The following is a 12,025-nucleotide window of genomic DNA, read 5'->3' as shown; positions in this document are numbered from 1 at the left end:
AAGTGAATGACCATGAATGTAAGAGTCCTCCACCACCAGTAGAAGGTAAGAGGCAGTTCTTGGAATTATGAAGATAAAATATTTCTAACTTAAAAAAATTTTTTTATTACTCATTGTGTGTGAGAAGCAAATAAAGACATCTGCAAGCAAGATCTCAAAATATTTACCTTCCTCAAATCATTGTTCCAAGAAGCTGCCGGAAACTGTGTTGCAATGAAGGAGCACATGACAAGAGGAAGATGTTAGATCCCAGGGGAGAGGACAGGCTACCCAGAGACAGTAAAATCCAGTTCAAGGGCAACAGGGGACAGAGCAGGAGGTCAGTCTGGCCACCTGCCTGACAGAGTGCTGGGTGGGCAGGTGGAAGGTACAGGTGACTCCCAGGAGAGGAACAGCACAATTCTGGGCTTAGTCATGAACTTACACAAACCGAATCATATCAATGGTGCGCTATGATTTATATGGACATATAAGGGGAGAGAAACTGAACTAAGGGATGTTAAGTGCACTGTCTTGTTCTTGTACAGCAAGAAATTGAGGCATGACAATATGTCCGTGTTCACCATAGCATGATTCTCGATGGTCAAGAGGTGGGCCACCACCTGCCTCGCAAGGTCCTGAGTTCGATACCCGGTACCAAAAAAAAAAAGAGGTGGAGGCAACTTAGACATTCATCAGCTGATGAACAGAGGAACATGTGGCACTGGATGGAATGGAATATTACTCAGCCCTAAAAAGGAGGAAATTCTAAAACATGACAGGATGGATGGTCCTTGAGTATGTTATGCTCAGGGAAATAAACCAGTCACAAGAGAACAAATTCTACATGATTCCACTCATATAAGGTCCCTAGAGTCATGAGGTCCATAGAGACAGAAAGTAGGATGGTGGTGCCAGGGACTGGGGAGGGCTACAGGGAGTCAGTGTTTAATGGGGACATTTTAGGAAGATGAGGTAGTTCTGGTGATAGCTACACAGCAGTATGAATGTGCTTAATGCCCCTGAACTCTGTGCACCTAAAAATGTTTCAGAGGGCAAATCTTAGGTTAGGCGGATTTTACCACAATTTTAAAAATGACAACATAAACAGTAGTTAGAAATATGGAGGCAAAGCTGAGAGAAAGGGAAAAATTGGACAAATAGAGTGTTACTAGGATTGGGTGGGGATGGAGGGGGCAGGGGCAAAGCAATGATGGGTTTTTGTTTTGTTCTGGTATTAGTTACACAAGATGTGATCAAAATGTACAATGAATGTTTCAAGTTTTAAAAATTTATCACAGTAAAAGACACACTGTCATTAATCCCCCTCAACGTACTTGCCCTCACTTCAAACACACTTATCCCATTGTTCTTGGCACTTTCTGAAGCACTTCTGGAAGTCCCCTTTCATGAGTGTCTTCATAGGTATGATCAAAAAAATGTGAATGCTGCTGCCGAGCGCCAACCAATGGGAAGGCAAGCTTGTAAAAACATCACAGTGTGTCCTCATCCACCATGCAACTTCTGGCTCTTCCTCAAAATCAAAACGACCATGAAAGAAAAACATTTTGAATCAATTCAGGACACTGAGGCAACCAGGAACTTCTAGAACTGCTTCAGAAAGTGGCAAGGACAAACTCGTAATAAATTTAAAAAGTTTTAAACATTAACTGTATTTTTCAGTCAAATGTCATATAAAAGAAACAGCCATGTCTAAATGACAGGCAGGGACCTTATTCCTGTTCTAGTGTCCTCTTATGACCCGGGGCCAAGATACACACAGTGGTGATGTTTACTAACTAAACACTCAAAGGGAAGTCCTGAACATGCTATCATGTGTTGGGGTCTGTAACTCACCGGCTCCTGGACCATGGAGTAAACCAGCGCAGCTCTCGGTAGTTGGCTTCATTTGCTAGGGCCATCTTGGGCCTGATGAGCAGGATTCTCCTACAGCAGGGAACAGGGCTGCTCAGACCAAGCTCTTGGGACAGATGGGCCAGTGCCCACAGTCATGGTCACCAAAGCCAGATAACCTATGCAGAGCCAGCTCACACTGAGAAAATCTCTTCCTCCTCTGAGCTTCAGCTTTCTGTCTGTAAAACAAGTCTCCACAGTTCCATCCACCTCTGACAGTCAGCAAGGACAGAAGGGTGAAGTCCAGCAGGTGTACTTTGCAGTTAGCTAAGGAGGAGGGCTGTAAGGAGTCCTCCCTCAACTAGACTAGCGTTCAGGTCACAAGGACATGTCCCCAAGCCCCACCTTCTGGGTCTCTCTCCTTCCAAGGCCTGAAGGTGCCCCTGTGAGGACTGGCTGTGACCCAAGACACCTGGCTGGTGTGGTACCCTCACTGGCATCTCCCAAGAAGGCCTCCGGCACACAGTTCCAAGGGCACCACACAGGTCTCCACAGCCTCCAGCCCAGGGGCCACCTACCTGTTGAGAAAGATGACTCTGCAGTTGTAGCGGACATTTCGGTGCATCACAGGCCTGCAGAAGAAAGAGAGGGACATAAGTGTCTGCACCCGTTCTGACACACGCAGCGAGTGGAGGCAGCAGCTCCTGTTGCAGAATCAAACTGTTTGTTTTAGTAGGAAGCTTTCTCAGATCCTTCCAGAGAATCGTAAGGCTCTTCTGTAGCCTTCTCAAGTCCAACATAAAAATGAGCCAAATGTCCAGGTGACAAAGGCTCAAAGTTGAAGAGATTTTTCTAGGTGAAGTGCATGGCTATCAGGCTCCAGGGCTCTTCCCCATCCAACTGGATGTTCTCAGCTTTGGGTGGCTGCCTGCCTCCCTCCTCCCTTGCCTCTGCCACCTTGTCACCTTGCCATGTGTGTCAGATCCCAATCCTCACTGCTTCCATTCTCTGCCCCAAGCACACTTGCTCATATCACCTCTCAGGCAACCTCGCAGTACTTCTCTGCAGAGCTGGAAAGGTTGGGTGGCTTGGCTGGGGCACCAGGCAGACTCAGGCAGAGATGGGAAGAGGCAGGACTGGCCCCTGAGCTCAGCCCACATGAACAGCCAGACAGCCCAGGGCAGGGCTCAGCAAGGACAAGGGAACAAGGCTTCTTAAAGGGTCACTGAGAGGCTGGCTGTCAGATAAGTGACAAAACAAATACACACATGTCCAGGACATGAACCACACAGCTGGATGCTGGGAACAAGGAGGAGCACACTATCAAGGCTGTGGACTCCAAAGTCAGGAAGCACTGGGCTCAATGCCTCCTCCCAAGATGGGGTCCAAGGCTACCTGCAGGAAGACATCCTTGGCTCACAATGCATGGCCAGCTACCATGATCAAGTCCCAGCATTATAGCTTCCAATCCTCACTCAGGCCAAAGGAAACACATCACAGGCAGGCACAGATGTGTTCTCATTTATACAAAGGGTATGCAGACTGCCAGATAAATAGATACTTTCAAGAAAACAGGGGCTCTCAATGGATGTACAAGGAATATTTGCTCTGGAGCAAGCCCTTCGAACAAAAAGATCAGATGGAAGCTATCATTACATGAAAATTTCAAAGCTTAACACATATAAAATTAAATGGCAAACAACATATAGGAAAAAGTATTTTTATTTATGTGAGCATAGGCTGCTATCCTATATATAAAGAATGCTTAAAATAACAAGACAATTATAGGCAAAACAACAGAAACAACAACAAAATCAAGCAACTTCAAAACTATTACAATTGACCAATAAACAGAAAACCATCGAACTCCAGAGTAGTAAAAGCAAATAAGACAGTGTTTTTGAAAATTAATCACCACTCTCAGACTTTCGTTTGTGAGAGCTAGCGCTGTGTCACTCATAGAATGGGTTATGGTCTCCAACCACAGAGGGCTGGAAGGGGACTAGATACATCCTCCCTTGGAGGATATTTTGGAGAAAGAATTCCAGGCAGAGGGCATCAGTGACATTGTAATGCCTGTCTTGTTTAGTGGAGCTTATACATCCAGATAAATGCTAGATTTCCCCCCAAAAAATCATCAAATATGATTGTGACCATTTTAAGGGTAAAAACTAAAAAAAAATTAAAATAAGATTATAAATTCCAAGCCAACACAGGAAAGTCTGAGCAGAAAATAGTATTATTAAAGTGACCACCACAAGTCCACATGGCCCCCTCAAAGACACCATGTCCTAATGCCTGGAACCTGTATTCATGTTACCTGGCAAAGGAGTTTTGCAGGTGGAATAAAGTTCATGACCTTGAACTGGAGAGGCTACCCTGGTCTGCCTGAGGCCCTCATATGTACGGGAGAGTCCTTATATGAGGGAGGGTTGGAGAGGGAGATGTGAAGACCACGGCTGGGCAGAGTGAGGCAGGTGCCAGAGGGGCCCTGAGCCAGGGAAGCGAGCAGAGGCAGAGGTGTGGACTCTGTCCTAGAGCCCCCCACTAAGAGAACCAGACTTGCTGCTGGTCCTGGTGTCAGAAGTGTGTGATGGACAAAACCTGTGCTGCTCTTGTGCTTTGTGTTTGTGATCATTTGTCACAGCAGCACTGAGGAACTAACACAGCCTACAGTGGTCCTAATCACCATCAGTATGAACAGGCTGGATTAAAACCCCTACCTATATGCTGCTTAGAAGGACACCACTGAACAAATGTCACAGCAAGGTCAACTGGCCACAATGTGAGGCCTGGTTATGCAAAGCCTGGCACAAGCACACACTAGAAGAATCTACACCACACAGAGCTTCAGGGTGGGGAGGTCAATGTGGAATGACATGGAGCCACCCCTGAGATTTACCATGAAGGGAATAAAGCTCTCTGCACGTGACAGGATGAACGCCATACTGCCATTTGTGCAACATGTGTGCTTGCAAAGCTGGAACAACCTATAAAAGCTGCTCCTAGTTGCTGTTGCCGTGGGAGAGAAATTAGATGGTCACAGAGCCAGGATGGGGACAAAACCACTTTTCAACCACCTCATCAGGTAGGAGGGGCTGGATATCCTACATCCTTGAACTTGCCTTTTTTCTGAGCTTGCCCATCTACACGTTCATGATGGCACTTACATCCCCACGTCACAGATGATATCCTGGGTGACTGGAGATTCCAGAAGGGTCGCCAGGACTTGAAGTGAATGCAAGAGGGTGTCCGACTCGTAATAATGATCCCAACATCCATAGCCACTGCAAAGAGGGGGAGCAGGCAGGTGAGTGGGTGGGGCCTAAGGTCAATCACATCAAAATAAGAGAGGGGCGGGCCCAAGCACCGGTATTTCTTCAATCCTTCCTGAGTACTTCTATTGTCCAGCCAGAATCAGAAGCACTTTCCAACAAATGGTACATTTTATAGGAAATTAAGAAACATCAGGCTCCTACTCCCTTTTTAGTTTTTGGTTACTCTGAGTTTTCTTTCTGGTCAACAAGTACTTGTCCTTGGATATTTTTAACCTATAATGTGCCCAAAGTCACACTGATCTACAAGAAAAAGATGCAAAAAGAAACAAAGCTGGATACACACACACAAAAAAAATTTTCATAGGAGAAAGATCATTCCAAATGCCTCCCAACAACCACTCCAGAGTTTCTTGCTATAGATGTTGTACCTGAATGGTGGCCCTCCAGAAGGCAAGTCCACATCCTAACCTCAGGAACCAGTGAATTTTAGGATAATAGTTTGCAGATGCAATTAAGTTAAGGCTCTCAAGATGAGGCCACCCTGGATCTTCCTGGGGAAATAACCAGTCTGTTTCCATTCCCTGTTAGCTCCCAGGCCTTTGTGTGATAACAAATGATGCTGTTACGCCAGGTTGATGTTGCAGCTATCAGCGACCTCTCACTCCTTCTGCTGGGCAACAGCTGGAGGAGCAACACATAATAGATGTTGGCCAATAAGCACCCAGGGCTCATGCGGCTGGCCACCTTCCATCTCCAACACCTACAAAATTGGCTCAGAGAAAACAGGACACCTTTGCAGGTGAAGGCCTGGGTCCAGCCCACTTTCTCCATTCCAGGGGCCCCTCTGAGGTGGGAACTGGACCCTGGCCAGTAAAAGGAGGAAGATGGAGAGCTCAGGGAACTGACTGAGCTCCTCTTGATTCAGTTTCCTCTTTGTCATTTGTTGCAGATATTATACAAGAGCATACTGAGCACACTGGCTCACCCTGCCTGACCATCCTTTAGCTAAAAATTCTCTCTTTTTTAAAAGGACAAATCCTTGACTGGGGATTTAGCTCAGTGGTTACGCCACCTGTCTGAAAAGCGCAAGGACCCGTGTTCGATGCCCGGTACGAAAAAAAAAAGGATAGGTCCAGATTAAGGAGCAGGAAAAAGGTAGAGGAGAATTGGCAGAGAGATGAAGAGTGGAATTCTACATATCTGAGCAAAACCCTCCAATCAGGAGGACTGGGCTGAGCTGCAGCTCCCAGGGCTAAGATACAGCCAGATCACAGATCAAGCTCGGACCCCAGGAGTAACAGCTATGTGACCTTGGGTCACCAAGAATTGACAATTCCCGGCAGCCAGGAAAGAAATTCTTAAAAGAACTAATTAAATGAAAAGTGTAAATGCTCTCAGATGGTGTTATGGTTAATACCCACACATTCTCCCAAAGCCCCATATGCCCATAGGTGGGACTTTTGGAAGGTGACTGGATTATGGGGGCACAGTAGTCTGCAGTGGATTAGTCTCTCGATGAGTTCATAGCTAAATGTGATTGGGAAGTGAAGCCTGGTTGGAGGTGGGTCACTGGGGGGGTGTGGCCTGCCAAGGTATATCTCCCTCTACCCTTGATCTTCTCTGCTTCCTGCTTGCTGTACCATGAGCAATTCTCTGCCATCACACCCTGCCTTGGAACCTCCTGACTATGGACTGGAATCTCTATAAACCGTGAGCCAAAATAAACCTTTCCTCCTTTAGGTTGTTAAGTATTGTGTTTCAGGGATGGGAAGACAGATTCTTAGTTACCTTAGACAGATTCTTAGTTACTAAGATTCTAAGATTCTTAGTTACTAAGACACATTCTTAGTTACTTTACTCATTGCTGAAACGGATGGTATGGGAGAAACAACCCTACTTGAAGTCAGGAAATTAACCTAATGAAGAAAATGAACTTTATTACGACAGAGGGAAAGATGCTGCAGGACTAATATAAAAGCACCTTTGAGAGGTCATTTTCTGCTCCCTCAAAGTCCAGAAACCAGAACAAAGTAAGGAAGAGGACAAAGACTGAAGAGAGCTTTTCAGACTCCACTGTTAGGTCAGGGGCTCAAAGACAAATGGAAGCACACAGAAGGCAGCTGACATCCAAAATCAGACAAGGACCGCAGCTGGCAGGAGGCATAAAGATGACACACTGAGTATTTTTTTTTTTTTTTTGGTACCGGGGATCAAACTCAGGACCTTGTGCTTGTGAGGCAGGCGGAGGCACCACTGAGCTATATCCCCGGCCCCCACACTGAGTATCTTTAATGAGAGACCAGAAGAGAACAAAGAAATTAGTTTTCCTGATTCTTGCAAAAGAACATAGTTCAAGTGATTGTTATGTTGGCTTATGGGAAGCTGCTTACAGAATGAAGCCGTCTTTTTTTTTTTTTTTGGTACCGGGGATCGAACTTGGGTCCTTGAACCACTGAGCTAAATCCCCAGCCCCAGAATGAAACCTTTTAATAGCTAAATATTAAAGTGAAAACCTGGGAGGGTGTCATAGTCCATTTGGGCTGCTATAACAAAATATTTTTGAGTGACTAATTTATGAACAACAGAAATTTATTGTACACCATTCTGAAGGCTGGGAAGTGCAAGATAAAGGCACCAGAAGATTTGGTGGCTGGTGAGGGCTGTTCTCTCCTTCACAGATGGCACTTTCTAGGTGGCCTCCCCTGGTACAAGGGGCAAATAAGATCTCTACACTTCTTTCGTAAGTGTACTAATACCATTCAGCCTGATCTAATCACCTCCCCAGGGCAGCACCTTTTAGCCCCATTACCTAAAGATTAGATTTCAACATATGAATATGGGAGTTGCTGGCAGGCCTTAAATACTTGTAGCAGAAGGGTAAAGGTAAAAGAGGGGCAGCTCAGTTTTGAAATAAGCCCTGCTGATAAAAATTCAGTTCACCTATTTACCCAACACAAGAATCTGTAATTACCCAGAGAACTGCTCTTGTTCCAGTGCTCAATGGCATTAACCAGGTGCACACTCGTGTTCCTGATGGCTTCCTAAGTGGCCTTGGCATTTCTGCCACCTCAGGACTGTTCCTCTCCTTTCTGCCTTTTCAATTGGGAAAAGCTGACACAGACATCACTATCTGTTCTGCCCAGTCTGGAGTGTTTGTTTGTTCACTCTCACCATATTTCCAGCTCAGGTCCAATCCTGTATCTTGCTCCTCTGCTTTTGGCAATTTCAATACCTGTATGTCCAGAAAGAGAAAAAGGGACAATCTCAGCAGCTTCGAATGTTCAAAGGCAGATTAAAAATCCTGCTACAGTACTATGATAAGAAAAATGTGCTGTGATGTCCTTGACCCATTGGCTCCTATTAAGAACCAAGCAGCAGAGTTTGACACACACCTTGCAGGAAATGAGAAATAGGGAGGCCTCTCTGGCTGACCCTTACCACCAAGAAGGAAGAGGTCACATCCTGGTAGACTTTATTAGCAGGAAGATACCAAGAACAGTTGTAGGGAAGAGGCTCAACTTGAAGGTTTATGGCCCATGGGGCAGGGTCAGCACCAGGAACCAGCAATAGATTTAGGTAGCAGCAGGGGAAGAGAGGCCAGATGAGTGCACACAGCTCTGGCCACCCAGGACAGCCTCTCTTCACTCCAATAAGATTCACTCTGGCAAAATGAAAGCAAGTTGATATATATATATTTTTCTGAATTTTTAAAAAGGATGATGGTCAACCAAAAAAAAAAAAATGATTATGGTCCAAGGCACACAGCTAATGAGATCCTATCAGTTAAAACACTATTCTGTTGCTCAAGCAAGCCCTCCTACAGTCAGTAGTCCAGCACAAGACAGGCTGTGGTGCAGGCTTCCCAGGGCAGCCCCAGTTTCGGCACAGGTGTGAACAGTGATCTTTCATGGTCAAAGGTGAGTCGACATGAATGCCAATTATATAGTGACACTCAACAATGACACTCTTCTGCCAGCTCACTCCTTCCTCCACTTCCCTTTTTTTCCCCAGCTACTCCCACTATTCACCCACCAGGAAGTTCTTCTGGGACCAGACTATCCAATCCCTGCTCTGTGCATAACAGCCACATCTTCACCCCCTGCCCAACATACTCAACTCCAAGGAACAGCAGCCTTGCCCCGCCTCCTCACAGGATCCCCTAGAGATATCTGGAGACAATAAGTCTTCAGATCTCTCACCTCCAACTCCACGCCAGATTTTTCTCAACTCTTCACTTTCTACACCGTGTGCTCCCCGGCCACTGTAAACGCTCCTTCCCCCACACACCTGCCGGACCTGGGCACTGGTCACAGGCGAAGTCTTTATCTTTCCCCACGCTGCGAATTTGGCAGAGCTGTGAGAGCGTCATGACAAGCCCCGCCCCGTCCCCACCACCCCCAGACTCACTTTTTATTTTTTTAATTTATTTTTATTTTTTTGGTACCGGGGATCAAACTCGGGACCTTGCGCTTGCAAGGCAGGCGCCGGAACCCCTGAGCTAAATCCCCAGCCCCCAGACTCACTTTTTAAAATCCTTTGCAAATTGCCTTCGAAGTCCAGGGCCCACTGGTTGAGCGCGCAGGTGGCCACGGTCACTTTCCGACCCATCCTGGCCGCAGTCTCCTAGCAGCTTGTCAGGAGAACCGCGGGAGGGGGGAAGGGGTCCTCCTAGCCGGACCACCAATCCGGACGCCCGCCTTTCCGGGTCTCCCCTCTGACTCCGCCCCGCCCTCGGGCCCAGCGAGGGTCGGTCAGAGACCTGCAGAGCCACAGTCTCAGGCCCCGCCCTTTCCCCGATAACCCCGCCTACCCTTCCGTAGGGAGCAGCAGAGCCTCCGCTTTGGGGCCCGCCCACGAGGCGTCCCTCTCGGCTTCCGGAGCTCCACCACGCGCCTGCGCAGCAAGGAAGCCTCGGAACCGCGGGTTAGTTTGGGAGTGCATCGCCCTGCAGAAGGGGCTGGCCTGCCAGGCTGCTCCACCCCTCTGTTTTATTATTCACCCCTTCCCACAACCCTTACAAGGCAATCGGGGTAGCGCGTTTGCCCAGGACAGCTCAGCTCCTTTTAATCGAAGGGTTCCGCATATCCTGTTTGATAACACTCCCACCGGCGCACCTGCCAGACAGCTGAAGAAAGGGATACATTATCAGTACTTATCAATCCACCACGCACTGCTCCTTGTGAGCATCCGCACCTCCTTTTGCCTGCAGCGCTCTGACTTCCACGTGTATCTCTTGGGAGCCACGTGTTCGGTAATCCTAAGCAAGAGAGACGCTTTGCTTTTAAAAAACTGTAAATTACGCTTTAATGTGCTTCTGCAAACTGTTTTTTCCCCTGTAATAATGCTAACTACTTTCTTTTGATTACTTTTCAGGGGTTTGCCACTCCATCACAGGTATACAACACAGTTAATCCATCCAATTACGGATGGGCATATAAATTTGCAGCGTTTTGCCAACATGCACACTGACACTGCTGTTTTGTTTTGTTTTGTTTTTTTAACTCCAAGGGTCTCCTGGCGCCGCGTTGCCAATTTCCCCAGCAGTTTTGATGAGTAATAGGATATGCAGACATTCAACTTTACAAACATTGGCATATCGCTTCTCCAAGGCTCTTGTCTCGATTCTCTACCAGCCGTTTATCAGTTTCTTTCCATATTGTTCAGTCAGCTCACCAAAGGCAAGAATTTTTTTCCCTGTATAAATAATTCACTGTCTTACCTTTATTGCTAGAACTGCTTTTCCTTCTGTTTTGCAATGCTACTTCTAATTTTAACTCATTTTCACTTCTTTGACCACTGTCTTTCCATTTACATTAATGCTTGTTCATAACAGAAAATTTGGAAACTCTAGAAAAGCACGAGCATATTATATGTGCTCATCCATTCAGTCCCAACATGTTCCCTTGGGGTAAGTTCTCATCCCCCAAGTGCAAAGGGGCTGCTCCCTCCATTCCTTCAGGTTTCTGCTCAAACATCTCCAGCCAACAATGGTTAATTCAGGCCTGGGACAGAGAAGATCTCTTTGGTTGTTTCAGAAAAAAAGGAAGTTTTTAACACCAAGACTTTGCTCCATGAGCCACGACCATCTGCTGCGACCATCTGCCCGGCATTTGCTAAAAGAGGAGCTCAGAATTGTAAATACAAAGGGGCTCCCTTTGGCGAAGAGTGGGACAATAGAGCACAGAATCATACCACAGTGAATAAAAAATCCAGTAATTTAATAATAACTATTGAAGGAATGCTGAAATTAGAATATCTGTGTGATACAGGAGGATGGCATCATTTGATTCAGAGATGGTAGAAACAAGAACACATTCCAACACAGGCAAAAGTTTATTGGGAGTTGAGGGAAGGCCATCAGCCAAATTGGGGCTTTGGGTGAAGGGAGCCAGCAATTGGTTAAGAGTGCCCAAGATACAGCTTCCAAAGCAAAGACAGCAGCAAGTTTTTTGTTGATTTGCTGTGGTGGGCTAAAAACCCAGTGATTCCCATTAGCCAGGGGCATGGTTCCAAAAAATGTTTCTTTTTGTGATAGACTTGGACCACCGAGTAGTTACAATCAACTTGTCCTAAAGGTTGTTGAATTTTTGTGTATCTGGCACCATCATCCTATGGGGTCAGCAGATGCCTGCCCTTTGTAAGGCTGGCCCACGTCTGATGGAGGCAAGAGCATAAGACAAGACCATTCCAGACCAAAAGGACAATACCCAGGGCCTCTCTTACCACTATCATTTAACCATGAGGTTGGCCCATGTTCTGTGATTTTCCAGGAGATGTAAAAGAAACACCTGCCTCCGGTTTGAGACATTGCGGACAGACCAAGGAATAATCCAGACAAGCCCAGCTGGGCAAGTGAATGCATTTACTAGGAGTTACTTACAGAGTGGTAGATGGCTTACTACCATCAGCGAAAC

The 12,025-nt window shown here is 46.5% G+C and overlaps 1 protein-coding gene across 5 annotated transcripts in view; it reads right to left on the bottom strand.

Moving 5' to 3' along the window:
- Nadsyn1 (NAD synthetase 1) overlaps nucleotides 1-9,995 on the bottom strand; it is a 45,173-nt gene extending 35,178 nt beyond the window's left edge. For 2 of the 5 annotated variants that reach the window (XR_015448952.1, XM_004852133.4), the window contains exons 1-5: nucleotides 9,635-9,995; nucleotides 8,283-8,343; nucleotides 5,004-5,120; nucleotides 2,412-2,465; nucleotides 1,837-1,926 (exon numbers count right to left, since the gene is read on the bottom strand). Coding sequence is in view for 4 of the 5 variants with exons in the window: in XM_004852133.4 (XP_004852190.1) it covers nucleotides 1,837-1,926; nucleotides 2,412-2,465; nucleotides 5,004-5,120; nucleotides 8,283-8,343; nucleotides 9,635-9,719 (407 nt within the window). In the remaining variant the exon portion in view is untranslated. Of the gene's footprint in view, nucleotides 1-1,836; nucleotides 1,927-2,411; nucleotides 2,466-4,958; nucleotides 5,121-8,282; nucleotides 8,344-8,549; nucleotides 8,773-9,634 lie in introns of those variants that run through there. The other 3 variants (XM_087205482.1, XM_013074932.3, XM_021264445.2) reach the window with 3 other exon arrangements.
- Between the last annotated feature and the right edge of the window lie 2,030 nt (nucleotides 9,996-12,025).

This window comes from Heterocephalus glaber, unplaced genomic scaffold (assembly GCF_053883595.1).
Source record: "Heterocephalus glaber isolate CG9 unplaced genomic scaffold, H.glaber_assembly_v1.0 deba00000594, whole genome shotgun sequence".
Lineage (NCBI taxonomy): Eukaryota > Metazoa > Chordata > Mammalia > Rodentia > Bathyergidae > Heterocephalus > Heterocephalus glaber.
The sequence above is the reverse complement of the archived record's forward strand: the minus strand, read 5'-3'. Positions and strand labels throughout refer to the sequence as shown.